Source organism: Aotus nancymaae, unplaced genomic scaffold (genome assembly GCF_030222135.1).
Source record: "Aotus nancymaae isolate 86718 unplaced genomic scaffold, 86718_ANA_hifiasm-v0.15.2.pri h1tg000108l, whole genome shotgun sequence".
NCBI classification, from domain to species: Eukaryota; Metazoa; Chordata; class Mammalia; order Primates; family Aotidae; genus Aotus; species Aotus nancymaae.
In genome coordinates, this window is record NW_026988523.1 from 18078385 (window position 1) to 18101014 (window position 22630).

Consider the following 22630-nt stretch of genomic DNA (forward strand, 5'->3'; position numbering starts at 1 on the left):
GCTCATTAGTCCACATTGCAGTACACCTTTACATTCAGAACTCTTTTAGACTTTTTTCTGTGCCTTTATTTGCATTATATTCCTTAGTTCATGGAATAATGAAATTATTTCTTTTATGACTTCTTGAAGAGTTTCTGTTAATGCAGAATGCAGGCCTTCTCCTAAAGTCCTACCTTACTTCCAAATAATTCATTCCTATTTGAAATATATTACCTTTTAAAAAAAAATTTACCTCCAGACAATGTGGACCATGTTGTCTTCTCTTTATAAGTTTGCCAATGCAAATGTAATGATCACAAATAACATATATTGTTATATAATTTTTTAGTAAAAAGACCTCTTGCTATAACATGGATATCATACATATCTAGTGAAAGTAAAATTTTAGTTGGCATCGGTACACTACCAAAGAGTTCTCTGTGCTCTTTCTTTTCTGTTGCTACTGCAATTGACATGAATGCACATCCAGCATCCAGATTTGTTTAGGTTTTTGAGGTAACAGGTCTATAATGCCCAACCCCAGGAATTTTAACTCCTTCCCTGAACTGGGTCACTTTTATGCTTTTTGAAGAACTGGAAAGTCTATTCTGAAATACTCTTTGAGACTGATTGATCAATCAATGTATGTATGTAACACGATAGTTCGTCAGTCATTAGGAAGCAAGTAGAGGGGTGACACTGGTATTGACTGGGTTTTAGCCAACACTGAAGTCTGAGGTGGTCTTACATTTCTACACTGGCTAGTGTCAAGCGTGAACCTGGGAGATAATAAAGAGTTGATATTTTCCAGAAATTACAGAAACATGCATGACTATTCTTTATCATTTGCTGAGATACTTCTATACCACTTCCTTAGGCTGAAAATCAGGATCTTTCCTCTGATATAAAAGTCAAATAGCTAGCTGATATATATGTTTGCCAATGCGTATATGTGTTTAGCCATTAAATACACATGCAGCAAGCTGCTGAAAAAGTGTAAAATTAAAACAGGTTTTTAATCTAAAATCAGTTTCCAATCTGTATTTCACTATTAGTGTTATTTCCATAAATTATATTCTTATAGTTGTAGTAGCATCTTTGGTGATGTGTGTCTAACTGGAGCCTAATGAATGTTAATTCCCAGAGGTAAATCACCTTCAGGTTTACACTGCGGAGTATGATCTTGTAGGGTGGAGTAGGAGAAGTAGATAGCAGGCGAAATAGCTTTTCCTACAATTATGGGTAGTTCATTAAAAACCTTTTCTCTCTGGTATAATTCAGAATATGTTTTGCCACACCATGAGATATTGAAACAAAAGAATTGAGTTTTTAAAAGATTTGTATTCATGTAGTACCTTTTCTTTAAACTTAAGCTCAGAGAACTTTCTTGGAGATAACACATTCTTCAGCTTCCCGGCAACTATGGCAACAATGATTTTGATAATTAAATTTAACAAACAGTGCTTAGGATGAGAAACAGGTCCAGAACACATCCCTCCCTAAGCAACATACCCACAAAGCAAAATAGGGATAACATCTAAGGAAGCTGAGGATCTAAAGGGTAGAACCCTTGTTCTCCTCTCAGACTAAACAAAAAGTTGGAAATGAGAGACAGGACAGAAAAAAAAATAGATGTTTTGGTAACATATATCCTCGGCTGTAATTAGATTTGCTTCAAATTTTGTTCTTTAAACAAATACTCCATTGTTTTTGCATTTTTTTCTCTTATTTTAAAAATATGGTTTCCTTTTGAACTTGATTTAACTCATTTAGCTGTAAAGAAAAGTAACTGAAGGAAAATATATGTGGAAATGAATTAGCATTCTGAAGTTTTGAATCGTTTCTGACTTTCACTTCTGCAGTCTTAATGAGCTCATGCTCTTTTGTAAATTCTACAAATAATCTAAGACAAACCTATTTTTATATAGTAATGGTACTTTTTTATTCAATGAAGCCAAACTTTACCTAAAATTATTTCCAAGCTGTGAAATCAGCTATTCTATTTAGGGTTTCATGAGTGCTAGGACTGGTGAATCTGTTTTCATGCCATCTTTAGAAAGTGGCAATAATCAGGCCAAGAGTGGTGACTCACACCTTTAATCCCAGCACTTTGGGAGGCCGAGGCAGGTAGATCACCTGAGGTCAGGAGTTCGAGACCAGCCTGGCCAACATGGTGAAACCCTGTCTCTACTAAACACACACACACACACACACACACACACACACACACACACACACACACACACACAAAAGAAATATCTGGGCATGGTAGTGAGCCCCTGTAATCCCAGCTACTCGGGAGGCTGAGGCAGGAAAATTGCTTGAACCCATTGCACTACAGCCTGGGCAACAAGAGAGAAACTCCATCAAAACAAAACAAAAACAAAAAGAAAAGAAAAGAAAGAAAGAAAGTGGCATTAATTATGCTCACTTTGCTATTTTTATAGCACTTTTAATCTCAAACAGACTAATCATGTGTCTTTTATCGAATGTGTTACACATCAAAAATAATGTCAGTGTTTACAGTTTCTCATAAATTACTTTAACCTTATTGAGAGCCAGATGTCTCTGTGTGCTACTAAATTTAGCAGAAGGAACACCATGAATCTCTGCACAAATGCTCCATTGGTCAATCTCAGCCATTGTGCAGTGTATTTCTTCCTTTAGCATCAACTTCTTTGAGGTTAACATAATATGTCCTGCACCCCAAAACAGCACATGAAAGCGATCCTTAGTTCATACCCTTTCCCTCTGTAGTAGGCATGGTAACAGAGAAACCTCATGGTTACAGAGCCACATACTACTGCAGTCAAAGTCTATTGCCTTTGTTATCTTGCCACGTGCTGGAGTATCAAGCCTGAAACAATGGCTGATAGACTATAATCATATTTTTACCACAAAAATCTTGTTTCTATAAAAACATTTGCAAAGTCCCTTAGGATTCATTTTAATACAACTTAACCTTTCTTGTAATAAAAAATAAATGCTACAAATACGGCAAATTTTCTATAGCCCTGAATAGTGATGGGATTTCGTGAGAAATGGCCAAGAAATTCCCTTCTGGTTTTTTTTTTTTTTTTTTTTGGAGTGGCCTCTTTATAAAATGCCTGATTTCATCATTAGTTTGTTTTTCTGAATTAGTACATATATAGAACTGAAAGAGTCCTTGAGAAGTTATGGATTCCGCCATCTCATTCTTGGCAGGACTGTACCTAAACCATCTAAGATAAATGATTGCTTATTCTTTAATACACCCAAGGGAAGGAGATTCCTTAAACTTTTCTGAAACACATTTCAGCATCTAACAAGCCTTACGTTGTCGGAAATCCTAATTTTAATCTCATTAAAATTTCCACTCGTTTCCTCTTCTTATGTAATTGTGAGTATGTTGTACAGCTGGTCATTGAACTGATTTGTTATTTATTGTGTCACTTACCCTACGTGGTCTTCACTCTATAGAAAGTTGACAAAGCACCATGGAAAACCAAATAGAACACTAAACTGCAAGTCTGAAGACTCCTAGCTTTACCATCAATTGGTCATATTATTTTGCACAAGCTATGGTCTGACACCAGTTTTATGTTTTGCACACTGTGAGATGATATCCTCCAACTCTATTTTTTAATGTTGCCTCTGTGACTATGAAATTTATTTCGTTTGCAAAAATTATGAATATTGAATGTGTATTCACTCTTTGTTATTGTTTCTAAAATATTTCATGAATTATTTATTACTTTGAAAACCTTAAGCTATAACATCTAGTTGTAGAAGTTTCTTAATTGGGCACTTGATGAGAACTTTCCATTCTAAAAGTTTTTGAAATTAAAAGTTAGTGAGAAGTATTGTTGTTCAACAGGAACACATTAATCAGTGATTTATTAGTACTTGATTCTGTCTGAACCAAGTGATGCAAAGAGGGTGTGTTAGAATGATTGTGATCATACATCTTAAAAAAAAAATGAAGTTTTTCATTATATGTCCTGCTAATTAAGGAATATAAACAGTGTACTGGCCTTTCCTGAAAGAAAATTCATCTTTCACTTAGTTCCACCAAATATTATGGGAGAAGAACAGAATGTCTCTGTCCTCATTAGCCAAGCTGTGGAGTTACTATGTCAAAGTGATGCTATTCCCCCACCTACTCTTACTTGGTTAAAAGATGGCCACCCCTTGCTGAAGAAACCAGGCCTCAGTATATCTGAAAATGGAAGTGTGCTAAAGGTAAGGATATGCATTCATTTGTTTTTGTCTTGTGTTGGACTAATTTTCTCTTACAAAATTCTAGGAACGCTTTTTTTTTTTTTTTTTTTTTTTGGACAGAGTCTTGCTTGGTGGCCCAGGTTGCAGTGCAATGGCGCAATCTCGGCTCACTGCAACCTCTGCCTCCCAGGTTCAAGTGATTTTCCTGCCTCAGCTTCCCGAGTAGCTGGGATTACAGGCATGTGCCACCACACCCAGCTAATTTTTTTTTTTTGTATTTTTAGTAGAGATGGGGTTTCACCATGTTGGTCAGGCTGGTCTCAAACTCCTGAGCTCATGATCTGCCTGCCTCGGCCTCCCAAAGTGCTGGGATTACAGGTGGGAGCCACTGCACCCATCCTCTAAGGAACCCTTTTATTGATGACGTTTGTAATATTTTAAAATTTTATGCTTAATGAGATGTAAATATTTGTCATCATATCCAGAAACTATCTCAAAAAATGCTTCCAGGAAAATATTACAGAAATAATCCAAGGTGTGCCTCACCTTCAGTCTTCCAGCCAATCAGCAAATGCCCATTTTAGGTGCTCTGGATAAAGATGCAAAAAAGTTATGGTGGCTCACGCCTGTGATCCCAACACTTTAGGAGGCTGAGGCGGGCAGATCACTTGAGGACAGGAGTTTGAGACCAGTCTGGACAACATGGTAAAACCTGTCTCTACTAAAAATACAAAAATTAGCCCAGCATGGTGTCATGCAGCTGTAATCCTAACTACTTGGGAGGCTGAGGCAAGAGAACTGCCTGAACCTGGGAGGCGGAGGTTGCAGTGAATTGAGATCACACCACTGCACTCCAGACTGGGTGACAGAGCAAGATGCTGTCTAAAAATACACACACACACACACACACACACACACACACACACACACTTACTTCATGTCCTTGATGTCTTCCAGTCTCACATAAATACATAAAAAATTAAGTAACAGTTTAGTTGAAAAATGCAACGAGTACTATAAGTCTGAGTCAATTACCAAGTGGATGGTACAAATACATTTTGAGGGATGGCAAAAGGTGAGGCTCTGGTTGCCAGGACTAGTCTTGAAGGAATACTTAGTGTTTTAATGGTAGATGAGATAAAAGGCAAGGAAAGCAAGTCAGCTAGTTTGGCTGAAACACAGAATTTAAAAAGTGAATATTTGGAAATAATGTTGAAAATGTTGATTTAAATGAAATAAAGTGTGACGTTGAAAGTCAGCCTAAGGAATTCAGATTTAGAAAGACAGAAGACGGCCTAATGTTTATAAAATCCTCATAATAACCCAACTGAGAAATCAAAAGACCAGCTAAGTAATCTGCCCACAGTTACTGAAAGACAGAAATTGGATTAGAACACAGGAAGTATGGCTTCAGAGCCCATGCTACTAACCAGCGTATAGTCTCTCGCTAAAGGAGGGTTATTACTGATAAAGAGAGTCTTGAGAAATCGATGATGGGCGGTAAGCTGGGCAGCTTACCTAAGGAAGACGGAAGCATGGGGTGAGTGACAGGGAGTACAAAGGAGTGCGTTAGAGGCAAAGGATGGAGATCTTGAGAATTATGATTCTATAATAATAGAGCTGGGTGAGAAAGGACAGACCAGAATCACTGCCAAAAGAAAGAAGGGTGAGCTAATTGAGCTACACATTATGTTTTTATAGAATCATCTAAAAAATTCTTTTTTTTACTGCAGATTAGGATAGCATAACAATTCATGAGTTTAAACTTAGTCAAAAATTCATCTATAGAACAAAAATTAAAAATTGCAGAATTAAAAAAACCTTTTCAAAAATTAATACTGTAACTTTCCTTCATAAAAGACTGTTTGGCACATCCATAGATAAGATAAATATTTAGTCTTTGACTTAGAAGCCAACATTAGGCCCAGATGCTACTACAGGTCAAGAAAAAGAAAAACAAAAAAAGAAGCAAAAAGCATGGCCCATTCTCGGGGGCTGAGCCCAGCTTCCTAGAAGGCATCTGGTAAAATTCTCAAACCTTATCTCTGACCAAATGACAGAGGGAGTCAACTGCATGAATGCAAATCTCAGTGAGTACAGAAGTTTGTCCCATTGAGGGGTTTAGGGAGAAGACCAGAGGAATGAAAACTTTTATGGAATGCAATCCTAATTAGTCAGTTAAAAGTATCTTCCCTATGCGCTACCATTCACATACGTCTTTAACAAAATCAAGTAATAGAATCTTACCATTTTGTTTTGCCTGGCACACAGTAGGCACTCAATAAATATTAGCTCCTCCTCTCTATTAATCCCTCCCCGACTCTTTTTATGAGACATGCAGGCCTGTGCATACTGGCTTAAAGGACTTGGAACCCCAGATTTGAGTGGGCCTACCACTAATTATGTGACTTTGTGCAATTTAGATCTCTTGATTGATTGAGTTTCCTTATCTGTAAAATGAGGAGATTGTATTTTACATACTCTTTCAAATCTAATATTCTTTGGTTCTCCATCTGTGCTTTTACCCAATTCCAGCTCTGTTGTTCACATCAGTTGATTAGTGTTTATTGACTGCCTTCTGTGCACCCCTGCTAAGCCAAATACTTCAAATCATCACTCTAACTTCAGTGATCATTGAATGTTTTAGAAATTATTGATGGCAAACTTAGTTGGCAATAAGTCACATACTGCTTGTTGTATCTTTTGTATTACCTTATATTATTACTTATATATTATTTATTAAATTATTTTTTATGTTCACATCCTTTATATTCTCAACTAGATTGCCAACTTCAATCAGAAACCATACGTGACATTATATCTCTTTATATCTTCACCTACTGTACCTAGTACAAGATTTGTAATAACTGCAGATGGTCAATGGATGAATAAGCATTGATACATGTTATACATAAATACATGAAAAATATTTTCTGATACTCATTCATCTGCCAAACACCAAACTGGGTACCAGGAAATTGAGGCTAATGTAATACTTAGCTTAAAGAAGCTTACAAACCCAGCATGAGAGAAAGATATATGTAATATTATTGGTCTCAAGAATAAGGCTGTTATTTTACTGGACAATTTCCTGGATGTATAAGGATTGTATATTTTGAAGTCTTAAATAATTTTATCAGAAATTGTACCTTTTTGTTATTTTTTGTCTGAGTTGTATTTAAAAGGCCATTCTAGACCTTCAACCCCTAATATAAACCAGTTTAAGGTATGGCATAGATGAAAATGGTTGAATCTTGTTGTGTTGAAACCGGGTGATGGGCATATAGCCATTTATATTGCTATTCTCTCTACATTTTACATGTTTGTGAATCTTCAGAATAAAAATGAGAAATCACAAATAGTATTAATAGAAAACCCCCAAGTTAGAAAGTGATTTTAAAGGATGGTTTTGTTTTCAGATTGAAGTTGCTCAGGTTCAAGACACTGGTCGTTACACTTGTGAAGCAACAAATGTTGCTGGAAAAACTGAAAAAAACTACAATGTCAACATTTGGGGTAAGTGTGATCAGCTCTTGAAAGCAAATGATGCAGCCTGTGGTTTTTGTGCCACTTAAAATGACATTCATCCATGTAACTAAAATTGATTATAATATGTAGATGAACAATAATTAGTACATTTACATGGTGCTGAACTGCCTTGGGTATCAGTTCATATAACTACTTCAAGAGCAACTGTAGATGAGCTTTCATATGACTTTGATGTTGAAGGATTCTCCTATCTGCCTGAGTAACATGCCCTTTACTTTCCACAGCCAGCATCTCATCATGATTGGGCCTTCTCTAGGAACTAGTGGTAGGTCCTCATTGGAAAGAAAATAAGCCAAAAGGCCAAATTATATATGCAAACTGTGTGTACGTGTGTATGTGAGAGAGAGAACACAGGCGTTTGCGTGGTGGGAGATAGGATTACTGTGATAATCGGAGAAAAGCTATTCGCAGTTGAATTTTTATCATTTGTTACTAATTAAGGTAATTCTTATAAATAATCACAACTTTTGCCTCAGCTGTGGCTATCAGCTAACAAGGATTTCCATTTCTAGTATATTTACCTGTATCTTACATACTTTAAAACACTCATGTATAACTTTTCAGCCCTCTTTATTTTGATTATATTTGTTTAAACTTTTTAATTATTGAGATTATAAGCTGAAATTTACCTTTGATTTATAAAGCTTATTCACAAACATATTTTTAAATAAGAAAATTAGATGAAGTAACTATTCCAGTGGAGAACAAATACTTCTTAAAATTTGATAAGCACTGATGTAAAATGACTTATTCATAAATGACTATCATTTTTTAAAAAGCTTCAGGCAGGTTACGAGAAATGCTGTTATACACCCTGTAAACGGATTAATTTACTGTTAAATAGTAAAAGTTATTATATGGTAAATTTATATTCATTACGTATTACTTATATGTCATTAACTTCTGTTCCTGCCTCTTTTTACCCATTTTGCCTCTCCATTTCCCCTTCTCTTCCATCCTCATTTCTTTCAATAGGAAAAGTATTTATTATTTATATCTAGTTCACTTAATATTGAATTTATTCAGTATTTATATCTAGTTCCCAATATGGACAAGACACTAGGCTAAGTGTTATCAAGTAAAAATGGGGGGAAAAAAAGAGAAAAAAATTATGAGCGATGCTCAGTTAGAAACTGAGGTGAAAAATTTCTTTTTCATTTGTGATATTTGAGGTACCTGTGGACCACGTGAAGCTGCCCTCCCTGTGACCATAAATACAAACCTATCATTTAGGAGAGAGAAGAGTTAAAAACATATGCTTGCAGACATAACTATATAGGTAGCAGATGAAATCACTTGGAGAAGGTAAAAAGAATGTATACAGAAGAGTAATAGGATGGCTGTCAGTGGAACCTTATAAGAAGAGAGCTAGTAAAAGAGACTCTAGATAAGAAACTGAGAAGGAAGAGCCTAAGAGGTCAGAGGAAAATCCAGTAAAAAATGTGTCATAGAAACTAACAACAATGTTGTTCCCAGAAGAACACAATGAGTAAGTTTGATGTGGATGGATGGATGGGTGGATGAGTAATACCACATATTGCAGAGGGGTCAATTTAGTCATAAACTACAAAATATACTTTACAAATAGGCAGACCAGTACCTCTTTAAAGCAATGCAGGCTGAGTGCAGTAGCTTACGCCTGTAATCCCAGCTCTTTGGGAGGCCTAAGAGGGTGGATCACCTGAGGTCAGGAATTTGAGACTAGCCTGACCAACGTGGTGAAACCCCATCTCTACTAAAAATATGAAAATCATCCAGGCATGGTGGCAGGTGCCTATAATTCTAGCTACTCGGAAGGCTGAGGCAGGAGAATCGCTTGAACCTGGGAAGCAGAGGTTGCAGTGAGCCGAGATTGCGCCACTGCACTCCAGCCTGGAAGACAGAATGAGACTTTGTCTGAAAAAAAAAAAAAAAAAAGCAATGCAGTAGTAGAAAGCAAAATGTAATGAATGTAAGAATGAATGATAGGGGAGAAAGCTGAGACATCAAGGAGAAATTCACTCAGAAAATACTTATGGTATGCTCTCCATGTTCTGGGCACTATGCCATGTGTGGACATAGAGCAATTAGAAAGGCAACAATGTTCTCACAGAACTTCTAGTTGGCTGGTGGAGAAATATCTTTAAATAGTCAAAATTAAATCTCCTAAGAGCTATCATAGGTGATTATGTAGAAAAGCATATGAGACACATTTAATTGAGCCCTTAAGGATGAGTTGCATTAACTCTGTGAAGAGGGTAAAAGCAATGCAAAGTCCTGGAGAATACTGTCTGTATTCGCTGAGCTGAATATCATTCACCGTGGAGCCTAGTGTAATACGAGGAGGGAGAGGAGATACGAGGTAGAAAGGTAAAAACAGGCATACTGAAGAAGGCCTCTTATATCAATTTAAAAAGTATGGATTTGATTCTAAAGGTGATAAAGCGATTTAAAGGAGGACTGTGTTGCTCAGATCTGTATTTTAGAAGAAACCAGATGTATTTAATATATTGAATCAACATGATTAAGTTGATTAGATGAAGGTATGGAAACACGCAGAGTCAAGGACGGATGTGTGTGGCTTGGCCGACTGGGCTGTGGGAAGGAAAAAGGGGGCTGAGTTCAGTTTTGGACAAATCAAGTTTGACAATGCTTCTAAGGCATCCAAGCTGAGATGTCAAGTAGTTAGTTGGGTATAAAAGTCTAGACCTCAGAGAGGGTCTCCATTACAGTTACAGATTTTCAAGTATGTGTGTAAATGGAAGCCATGGGGGTAGAGAAGGGTAGAGTTTAGAATGGAGATCATGAATTTATAGTAGTGGCAATCTGTGCAATTGTGTCATTTTCTTCTGGAACTTTCAGTCTGTGGTATCTGTGACAACAGAGTAAACTGTAGGATTCATCCACAATAAGAGTGTAGCCAAGTAAGAAGGGCAAAGGTACAAGGTAGTTGCAAATATTGACTTGATTGTGAAATCTAAGCTGAGTAGAGAAGTCAGTAAACAGAAGAATAGCAGCTGGATAGGGGGACTTCTGAGAGGTGAAAGCACTTGAGATTCAATGAAGCCAATGAATTGAGAATTGGGAATAATTAAGAGAGCAAAAAGAATAGAGAAGTTGTCAGAAAGATACCTAAATTTATAAAATTACAGGAGGAGTGTTCTAGATGATGATAAGGGCCGTGGTATGGCCTCTGATGGAGAGTGGGATGAGTAGATCAGGGACTGAGTAGATCTACTGGTTATGCCTGTGGATGTTGAGTTCATACATAATGGTGGTAGGACTTAGTATGAAAAGTATATGAACATGTATCAAACTGTTCAGCAAATAAAAGGAGTATGACAGGTTTACAGATGGGCTTTAAAAAAGAGAGAGAGAGAGAAATAAATTGGTTATATGAACCTCAAAGGAATAGAAGCTTCTACATGGGATGGTTGAACATTCACCGGAAGCCACACTGAGGGTTGAGGAGGATTCTCCCACTCCTCAACTCTCAGGAACTTGGAAGAACAAGCCATCTACCAGCTGACAGTCCTGCAGCCAAAGCAGTGTCCTTAAGGAGAGTTCAGCCAGCAGCTGCAGTCTCTGGCCCCTTTCAGAAAATCATGGGTAGTCAGTATTCACTTTGAAGGTTCCAGGGAGAAGCTTTAGGCCAGTAGAGAAGCAGACTGTGCAAACTAAAATAGGTAATATGTCCTTTCTTTAGATGAAACCCTTTGCCTCTGTTCTTTAGTATATGTCATATGCCTTATTTTTCCAGTTCTGTTCACTATCTGAGATGTCAAAGCTAAGCTAGGCAGCACTGGCTGGGCTAAGTTTAAATTGGGTAGGTGCCTTAGCTTTTTGATGCAAGGTATCTCAGTATCTTGCATCAAATATACATTTTATAATAGCTCTATTAGCTAACATATTTTATAAGTTATAATAAAGTAGCTTCTTTTTATGCCATTCTGACTATTTTGATAATTAAATTTATATCTGTGTACATGAGAAGTCTGCTATTAGCTATTTATGCTACATCTGACAGGTGACTTTTAATATGACGTTGATGTCAACTTTATATCCCAATTTTGTCCTTATGTCATTTGAGTAGAAACCTTTTATCCTCCATGTAAACTGTTAGGAAAATTCTATATGTAACAAGTATAAAAATAATATTTTCTTTTCCAGTCCCCCCAAATATTTATGGTTCTGATGAACTGACTCAACTTACAGTCATTGAAGGGAATCTTATTAGTCTTCTGTGTGAATCAAGTGGTATTCCACCCCCAAATCTCATTTGGAAGAAGAAAGGTCAGTTTTCATCCTTGAAATTTATAAAATTAAATGAAAATGTAAGATGGATATTTAATTTGACAAATGTGTCAGATTCTAAACAAATTTTCATTTGCATACTGAATGCTAGACAGCAAAATTGCTTTATATTAAATATGCAACATGTGATACTTCTACACTACCCAGCTGAAATTTTTTATTTTTAAGACTATTAACCCCTCCCTAGAAAAAAATAATTTTCTGTATTAATTGATTATTTTTGAACCAAATACATTATAGGGCAGCTATAAACATTGAGAATCCTCCATTTAAAGAACAAAATTTTCTTTAAAATAAGTTTTAAACTTCCTGGGTGATTAGTTCAGTCATTCCCCAAACCTCAGCATCACACAACGGATTCATGTAACAAACCTGCCCTTGTACCTCCTGAATATAAAAGTTCATATTGTTAAAAAGTAACTTTTTTTCTTTGTGACAGTTTTCAATGTACATTAAGATTGAATTCTGCATTTGACCAGATTTCAATTCATTTATCAACATCTCTTTAAGCCACTAAGTAGCAGACAGATCATTTACATTTTTAGTTCACTTAAATATTAGTGCTCCTTCATTTTAAACACTAGGGCAGGATTATTTTACACTGTCATTTGCCTTTTATGTACTTGAACTAAACAAGTATCATACTTAGTGATGTATACAAAATGCTTTAAATTTCTGCCATTTGTACTTCTTTGCAGGCTCCCCAGTGCTGACTGATTCCTTGGGGCGAGTTAGAATTTTGTCTGGGGGCAGGCAATTACAAATTTCAATTGCTGAAAAATCTGATGCAGGACTCTATTCATGTGTGGCGTCGAACGTTGCCGGAACCGTAAAGAAAGAATACAGTCTGCAAGTTTACAGTAAGTTGATGATTAGCCAGGCTTTAGCACAATTTTCTTTTAAATCTTTTCATCCTTCTCATTTACCTTATTTAATATCTTCAATATTCATTCAAAATGATATGGTTCTAACTGTCATATGATGCACACATTTAAATTGTACTGACATAACTGGAGAGCAAGTACTTCCGTCTGGCTGTTATTCGGCCATACAGCTGTACACGCTGCATTAGCTCACCAATGGCAGACATATCAATATGGCTGTAATTTGTTGGGGGCAGATAGTAGACACGTGGAGGGGGAAGGGAGGAGCATTTTACCATAGGGGATATTTACAATATGTAAAAATACTTTATTTTAAAGAATATTTTACTTGTATAAGATCTTAGAGTGTTTAAGACAGTTATATTCTCATTTAATCTTTATATGAGCTATTATATATAAGACAAAACGGAGTCTCGCCCTGTCTACCAGACTGTAATGAAGTGGTGCAATCTCCACTCACTGAACCCTCTGCCTTCCAGGCTGAAGCGATGCTCCTGACTCAGCCCCCCGAGTAGCTGGGACTGCAGGCGCCTGCCACCACACCCGGCTAATTTTTTGTATTTTTAATAGAGACAGGGTTTCACTGTGTTAGCCAGGATGGTCTTGACTCCTGACCTCGTGATCTGCACACCTCGGCCTCCCAAAGTGCTGGGATTACAGGTGTGAGCCACCGTGCCAGGCCATATATGTGGACATTTAAGATCAGAGAGATTTTGTTGGCTGAACAAGGTCAATTGGCTTGTGTGTAGTAGGACAGGCACTAGAAGACAGGATTACTGACACTGGCCCACTTTTCTTCCCACACACATATGTATTAGAATTGATCTAGTTTTGTTCCAGTGATACACGAATTCAGCTTCAAGTAATAGAATAACTGGCTATCAGTGTCTTAACCAAGTAAAGGTTTATGTTCTCATATAATGAGGTGGCAGAGGTTAGCATTAGTCACTGGAGTTGGTCAGCAACTTAAATGTATCAGGATAGGTGCTCTGGCATTCCCCTTGTCCCTCCTTCATGGCCTCAAGATGGTAGCTGTAATCATGGTATCAATTCCACATGGAAGGCAAGAGGAAGGGAAAGGGCTGGTATCTTTCTCTTTTACCAGGAGAGCAAAAAATTTTCCCCCAAATCCCCAGCAGACCTGTTTAGATTTTATAGGGCTAAATTCATTCATGTGGTTACCCCAGTTTTCCAGCAAGACTGAGAAACTGTCTCAGCTTTTCCAACTCATATTGTAAAAGGGAGAAGGAAGAAAGGATTTGGTAGCAGACATTGGGTTGTAAGCTAGGCTACTGTACGTATTTTAAATGAGTACTAGGAAGTATGTAAAGCAGGGCTACAAGTGATAAGTTCAAATATTTGTACAGCTTCTCAGAAGTGGAAAGTTAGCAAACACAGCAGTCTTTTCTTACTGTGTCAATAGCTTCATTTTAGGTCTGAACCCACTTAAAACATTGGAGAAGAATTCCACCTCTCAGCATAATAACATCATGTCTGTTAGTCCTGAATCTTTTCTTTAGTAGTTTGTATTTTAACATAAAAATATACTTAAGTTTGGCAGACGAAAATTTCTATGTAAGACTTGAAGCAAACATTTCCTGTTTTGTCTTTTTTTATCTTCCTCCAACCCACAGTTAGACCAACCATAACCAACAGTGGCAGCCACCCTACTGAAATTATCGTGACCCGAGGGAAGAATATCTCCTTGGAGTGTAAGGTGCAGGGTATTCCTCAACCAACAGTGACCTGGATAAAAGACGGCCGCCCCTTGATCAACACAAAGGGAGTGGAAATACTGGATGAAGGTCACATCCTTCAGCTGAAGAACATTCATGTATCTGACACAGGCCGTTATGTGTGTGTTGCTGTGAATGTAGCAGGAATGACTGACAAAAAATATGACTTAAGTGTCCATGGTAAGAATAAAGAGGGTCAATATGTCCATTCACTGGCTAATATAATCTAGCATCCTGGATGGGAGGTATAGGCCTCAAGTATTGAAAGTCATTTATTTATAATCCATCATTTTAAACATATATACGTCTTCCCTGGGTCAGTTTCATCATTTTCCTTCTATGCCTGACCTCACATTATTTACCTTGCTGAAATAAGCACATATTAGATATTCTTTAAGGAAAGCACACAGTTAAGTAGAAAATTGTGGTCTTCAAGTGCTTTTGGTCCAATGCCATCCCAAGTAAAATTCCTTTGTTTTGTGTTTTCCAAATTAGCTGACTTAACTGGGCTTGTATAAATGTAAGTTCCTTAGAATTTGCTGACTCATCATCAGTTGGGCATGAATTATACTGAAGTCAGCTTTAATATTCTAACTCTAATTAATGAGTCATTAATGTCAATAAGAATAGACCAAACATACACATACACAGGGACAATGACTTTGTGTACAATTTGAACTATAATTTTTGGAGCTATAGAAACTGGTAAATTTAATGGACACAAATCTTGTAACTTGAACTCAGTTAAGACATGCATGAAGCTCAGTGTTAATATCCTGTAGTTTGCAGCCAATGTATGTGCCAAAGCTATAGGAATCACAACACTAAAGGGAAGATGAATTAGTTTTCAGTATTTTTTGTTGGACTGCTCTTAATTTTTAGGATGAGATGATTGATTTTTTAGAAAATCTTTTCTTTAAAAAGTTTATGAATCCACATTATAAATTTGCAAGAAAAGAGGAGTGATTCGTATTCACAGTAGCAAAGATACAGAATCTGCCAAGGTGCTGGTTAATAAATGGTGGATTGGATAAAGAAAATATGGTACATATGCACCACAGAATACTACACAACCAAAACCCATGTCCTTTGCAGCACCTTGAATGCAGCTGTAGGCTGTAATCATAAGTGAATTAATGCAGGAACGGAAAATCAGATGCCTCATGTTCTCACTTACAAGTGGGTAGTAAAAATTGGGTTTTCAAGGACAAAAATATGGCAACAGTAGACACTGGGGACTACTGAAGGGGAAGGAGAAAAGGAGCCAGGAGTTCAAAAACTATTGGGTACTGTGCTTACCACCTGGGTGACGGGATCAATCATACCCCAAGCCTCAGCATCACAGAATATACCCATGTAACAAACCTGCACGTGTATCCCCTTAATCTAAAATCAAAGTTGAAATTGCAATTAAAAACGAAAAAGAAGGGATGACTAACTCACACAAAATCACTGACCACTCTTGGAATAACAATATGAAAATAATTTACTGCTAAGATTGGGGAAGAAGTGACATTTTTACTTCCAGGAATGAGACACACACACACAGAGCTGATTGTTGTGATTGCTTATTTTTCTTACTGATGATCAGAAGATGGAAGTCTTATTACCATACACTGTTTAGGATTTTAGGATTTGATATTTGATATACAACATCAGGTATATCAAATATATATCAGGTAACTAATATTTCCATTCCCTATTTGTTTTATTTTGTCTTACAGCTCCTCCAAGCATCATAGGAAACCATAGGTCACCTGAAAATATCAGTGTGGTGGAAAAGAACTCAGTATCCTTGACTTGTGAAGCTTCTGGAATTCCCCTGCCTTCCATAACCTGGCTTAAAGATGGGTGGCCTATCAGTGTTAGCAATTCTGTGAGGATTCTCTCAGGTATTAGAAATTCTGGTAGCCTTATAATCTTGTTAGCTTCATATGTCCACAGCTTCTCCTTAATTTCAAATTTCTCAGCGTTTTTATTGTTTTATTTTTTTAACCTAGCTGCTTACTATAATACTCACTAATCATATTAAGAAAAAAATATTTAAAAGGATGTAAGAGGCTATATGAAAATGGGAGATCTCCAAATATCTCAAGACCCCTTTAGAAAACAAATCTTAGCACTTGCTGATTCCATCAGTCATGGACATGTCAAAGCATTCATCCTACAATGAGTATCAACCAATTTGAAAAGAATTATAGGAAGTGCTGAAATTGAATCCAAAGTCTACAGTGAATCCTGTTATATAAAATACCTTTATAACCAAATACTTGTATTTCAAAGTATTCATGACTAATCTCAGTGATGTTTACATTTCTAAGATGTGATAGTTTCCTGTGAGCTAAGACTTTATTGTCAAGAGATATTGATCATATTCCTCATAAAATTTTGTAGGAAAATCTAAATAGTTTGCCATTTGTAGATCAGTATAAGCATAGAGAGAGATATTTAAGTCAAGCTGCAGAAATATGTACTTGGCCCATTTTGGTAATGACTTGGATACAGACTAAGATAATCTTGCCAAATTTTTGGTTAATAAAGAGCTTAGATACTTAGAAAAATACCTAATGTGTGATCGAAGACATCCAAATTCAAACACACCTCATGCTGGAGCTTTTGGGTTAAACTTAACAAGATGAAGGTTAAATAAGGCTCATGATAGCCCTCTATCTAATTTTCTGATTATACTGGTTTATAATCTCTTTGCACTTATAGTCAAACCAGTGATGAAATTATAGTGAAGTATAGCTTCAGAACTCTTAATATGAAAAGACATCTTAATTGTGTTAGTTTCTCAGTATGCATTAAAATACAATATGATTATCAAGACAACAAATGCATTATTTTGCCACATCAATAAACTATATTTTCTCCAATAAGAAAAGCAAGCGATATGTTGCACTATAAACTTAGCAGAATTTATTAGAAAGACAAGAAGAAAGGCTTAATGGTAGTATTTTCAAAGAAAATGGGGAATTATCACATAATTAATATGTCTGTATTTAGCCTGGAAAAATAAACCTTGTAGTGTATTTTGTATATAATCCAAAGTAAATTTAAATATTTGATGAGCCATTGTGTAGAAAAGATTATGTTGGTTTTGTCTGGTTCCAGAAGTTAAAAGTAATATCAGTATATGGAAGATTGCAGGGTCAGATTTGTGTCTGAATACAAACAGCTTAAAATAATACTTATCTTGCTTAAAGTCAAGATGAGCTACTTGAAGTGGCAGTAAGCTCTCTCCCCCTAAATGTGCTCTAAGTTTTAATTACCACTACTGAAGGCATATTCAGAAAAGAGTCTTTCCCAGTGCTATAATTAGGTCTAAAAAACCTAAGTTCCCCCTGTTTCTTCCTGATCTTGGTCTATAAGTGATAGGAGCTTAATGAAAAATGTGCATTGCTATTAACCACATTTATTGTCTATAATACTCACTATATATATGACCTCAGACTAGTTACTTAACTTTGCTAACTTCAGTGTGATCACTTGAACAATGATAATAATAGTATTTGCCTCAGGGTTTCTGTAAGGAGAAAATGAGATGTCTAAAACAGTTAACACAGCCCTTGCTTCTGTGGTCCAATACCTATTGTTGTTATTGTCATAGACAACCTGGTAAAGGTCTGTGGTCTCCCTGTCCTGGGAAACTTTCCTATGTCCTCACTATGATGTTTTCAACCTAACAGGACTCTCGGTCTCTGTTGAGCGTAAGAAATGCATGCTAATGGCAAAAATGTTATTAAAATTTGGTTACCAAAGCCTAAACACATTATCTTCTTGGCTTGAAATTATATTCATCTTTCTGGATTTTTAAAAAATGTTCAATTACTGAGGAAGTAGGAACTGTTATTAAATATAGTTAAGTGCAGCAGAGCTCCTGGAAGTGAAAAAGGCAAACTAAAGTGATGTACTCTAGTGTGTTACAAATTTACAGGAGTGGTGTTTTGGTCTCTTTTATCGTTGTTTTGCTTGACTAGCAGCTGGAGATCCCTTAGTGAACACATGATAAGTATTTCACCTTGTGGGGCTGCCAAAGGAGTTATTCACTTTTACAATCAGAACATGTTGTGTTGTGCAATAGATAAATGAGAATCAAATGAATGGTATATTACTTGCTTGGTCTTCAGTCTCCTGACACTTCTGTTTTATTAATATTAGTCCTCCTGAGAATTTAAGTATAGCTTTTCTAAAAGCAGTACTTTGATGAAGACCCTATCATTGTTATAAAGTTATCTGCCAGAAACAGATAACTGCTATAAAAATTTAATATGTACAAGAAACGTCTCCATAGAAGTATAATTTATTGTCAGAACCCATTTTTGGTTTTCACTGGATTAAGTGAGAAGACCACGAAACAAAGAGAAAAGGAAGATCATGAAACTTACGAGGTTGAGGTTTGTAGAGCCAGCAGGGATTCATAAAGGTTGTATTGCTTTAATCGCTTTCAACTGGATTCATATTATGATCTCACTAATCTGAAGTAGCAGTGAATGCTTGAATCCTTCCCTAATTGACATAAGTTTTTAAAGCATTTTTAAATAATTTATCTTTACTTAAATTCAATCGGGAAAAAGGCTAGATTCAGGTAATTAGCTTGTTTGTCTAAATAAGATACTACTAAGTTCACCTTTAGGTGGGTTGAGGGTGGGAAGGTTGCTTATAGAAAAAGTTCAATGTCAGCTTGTGTTTATAGAAACAGAAAACAGATTGAATACTCCTGGCAAACCAGACCCAGGTGAATATTTACATGAAAATTTCATGTTTAACTATTATATTGTTTTTAATTCAAATTCAGGGTGCCAAGCAAAAGTATACCAGCTAGAAAATTATTACAAAATCCAAGAAATGACCTACTTTTTTGTGGGACCTCACTCCTCAAATGGTGCCCAGGACTTTGTTCTCTAAGTGTGTCTCTTAGTTCTCTGCAGGTTTTGTTTCATCTCATTTGTCGGCCCCTCTGCTTTATCCTTAAATAGAGTTTCCCTTCAAATTAAACCCCTCAGTATATTAGAGTTTCACTGTCAGTCTGCATGCATTTCTTGGATGAATATTTCTTCAAACAAAATGTTACATAGATGTTCAAAATATGAAAAGAAACAAAAGCAGTGCATCACTAGTGCATGAGGTGACCCTATAACATTTTATATAAATCTAGGATTCCCTGAAACTCAGCTGAAAGCTGGTAGTCTTCATTATCCTATCTTCCTTATATTAGGTTAATGCAAAAGTAATTGTGGCTTTTGCTATTGAAAGTAATGGTAATATATTGATGTCACCCAAGTCTGGGTGTCTGGTCTGTTTATCTTTCTGACATTCCCATATTACAAGTTCAGTGGAAAACTAGGACTCTCTTCCCAACCATCTGATAACAGTTGTCTTTCTAAGCGCAAACCGTATCATGAGCCCTGTTTATTTATGCACTCCATGGTCTTCAGTGAACACAATAAAGTCAAAATTCCTCAGCATAGCATTCACGGGCCCACACAACCTGGCCATACTCCATCTAGCCTCATCTCTTACCCATTTTCTCCTCCTGCTCTGCTTTTGGCACCATTTCTCATGCCTACTTTCTACCTCTATCTCCTCATTCATACTCCACTCACAATGGCATCTGTATTAGTCCATTTTCATACTACTATAAAGAAATACCTGAGATTGGGTAACTTATAAAGGAGAGAGGTTTAATTGACTTACATTCTGCATGGCTGTGGAGGCCTCAGGAAACTTGCAATCATGGCAGAAGGGAAAGCAGGCATCTTCTTCACCAGGTGGCAGAAGAGAGAGAGCATGTGAAGGAAGACCTATCAATCACTTGTGAAACCATCAGATCTCATAAGAACTCACTATCATGGGAACAGCCTGGGGGAAACCGCCCCATGATCCAATCACCTCCCAGCATGCTCCTCCTTTGACACATGGGGATTATGGGGATTACAGTTAGAGATGAGATGTGGGTGGGAACACAGAGCCCAACCGTATCCTCATCTCTCGTGTGTTAAAATACACTTCCCTTTTAGGATCACGTTTAAACATCGCCTTCTCGTGAAATAACCTTTCTTACTTGCTGTCACCTAGCATTATATTTATATTTGTATCCATTGAACTAAAAGATTTTTCTGAACCATATATTGTGTTTTATATAGGTTTAAAATGTGATTTTTTAAAAAGTTTGACAAAAATTCATTTAAGGGCCTCTAAAACATACAGATTAAATGTGTACCTAAATTGAGCATCACTTGGATGACTTATAAAGTTTCAGTTTTCTTTTTAAGTCATCTTAAAAAGATGGTTTGCTTCTGCAGGAGGCAGGATGCTACGGCTGATGCAGACCAGAATGGAAGACACTGGCCAATATACTTGTGTTGTACGGAATGCAGCTGGTGAAGAAAGAAAAATCTTTGGGCTTTCAGTATTAGGTACTTATATAGTTCGTAATATCTAGAAAAAAATTTAATTGGCTTAAATTCTGGATTTATTTACCACTTGATCTCATACCTGTGTTATTTGGCCCCTAGACTGTGACTGTTGGCAAGAATTCAATGTTAGAATTGTTTGGAGGCAATCTGGCAAGTGTTTGGAGAAATTAAAATGCCTGTCTTAATTCACAATTGCTCAACAATATTCTGACAGGCTGAATGACTTGTTTAATGTGAATGCATATTAGAGTTATAGTGGAAGAAATAAAAGTTGAATAAATGTTCTTGCTGATTTGTTGACATATTTTTATGCAGACTTTATGATTTACATTACAATAAAATTCATTATAATTGGACTTATGGCATATAACTTTATAACCTGTCTTAAAAGTAGAATTGATCAAAATATTATGACATTCTAATAATCAAATATCGAATATGGATTGGGGATTTGTTTTGAAAGTCATAGCTTGATAAAAACATAGGTAGATACCTATAAAATAGCAGCCTTGCTGTTAGAGCTGTTACTTTTTTTTCTTTTTCTTTTTCTTTTTTTTAGTACCACCTCATATTGTGGGTGAAAATACATTGGAAGATGTGAAGGTAAAAGAGAAACAGAGTGTTACGCTGACTTGTGAAGTGACAGGTATGGGGCTCAGCTCTCAGACTTGTGCTCTCCCCACTCACTGATAGTCGTTGCCTCCACTACATATCTTTTAAAAATTGTTTGTATATTTAGGGGGTACCAGTGGACTTTTGTTACATGGATGTATTGAGTACTGGTGAAGTCCTGGTGATGGTAAACATTACCCAAGTAGTGTACATTTTACCCATAAGGTAATTTCTCATCTCTCAACCCCTCTTCCACCTCCCACCCTTCCTAGTCCCCAAGGCCTGTTGTTTCACTCTCTGTGTCCATTTGTACACATTACTTAGCTCTTTATAAGTTAGAACATACTGTATTTACTTTTTGTTTCTGAGTTATTTCACTTAAGACCTCCAGTTCCATCCATATTGCTGCAAAAGATAAGATTTCATTCTCTTTATGGATAAGTAGTATTCCATGGGGTGTGTGTGTGTGTGTGTGTGTGTGTGTGTATACACACCACATTTTCTTTATCCAATCTCTGTTAATGGAAACTTAGGTAGATTCCATATCTTTGCTGTTGTGAATAGTGCTAAAGCATACTAGTGCAGGTATCTTTTTGTTAACGATTTATTTTCCTTTGGGTAGATATTGAGCCCCACTATACATTATTAATCAGTTGAGAAAAAATCCATCTACTGTAATAGGCATTTGAAATTGAATTCTAGTCCAGTATAGCTGGTAGAAATATAGAGGAAACCTTTCAGATTCTGTGGAGACAAAAAGGAAATATCAACAAGAAAAAGAAAGAAGAAAGAGAGAGTGGGTAGGGAGGGTGGGAGGAAGGGAGGGAGGGAGGGAAGGTGGGAGGAAAAGAGGGAAGGAGGGAGGAAGATAGGGATGGGAGGGAGGGAGGGACTGGCTCTTTCTTTCAATTCAATAAATCATTCTCCTTTGAAAAATTATTTTGCTTCTACTTATATG

General features: G+C 36.5%; 1 protein-coding gene across 3 annotated transcripts in view; it reads left to right on the forward strand.

The window, feature by feature from the left end:
• The window catches only part of HMCN1 (hemicentin 1), a 443485-nt gene that overhangs the window by 300995 nt on the left and 119860 nt on the right, over positions 1-22630 (forward strand). For all 3 annotated transcript variants that reach the window (XM_012444401.2, XM_064370607.1, XM_064370606.1), the window contains exons 41-48: positions 4025-4200; positions 7599-7695; positions 11878-12000; positions 12720-12881; positions 14540-14821; positions 16366-16533; positions 20947-21060; positions 21620-21706. In XM_012444401.2, the coding sequence (XP_012299824.2) occupies positions 4025-4200; positions 7599-7695; positions 11878-12000; positions 12720-12881; positions 14540-14821; positions 16366-16533; positions 20947-21060; positions 21620-21706 (1209 nt within the window). The remainder of the gene's footprint in view (positions 1-4024; positions 4201-7598; positions 7696-11877; positions 12001-12719; positions 12882-14539; positions 14822-16365; positions 16534-20946; positions 21061-21619; positions 21707-22630) is intronic.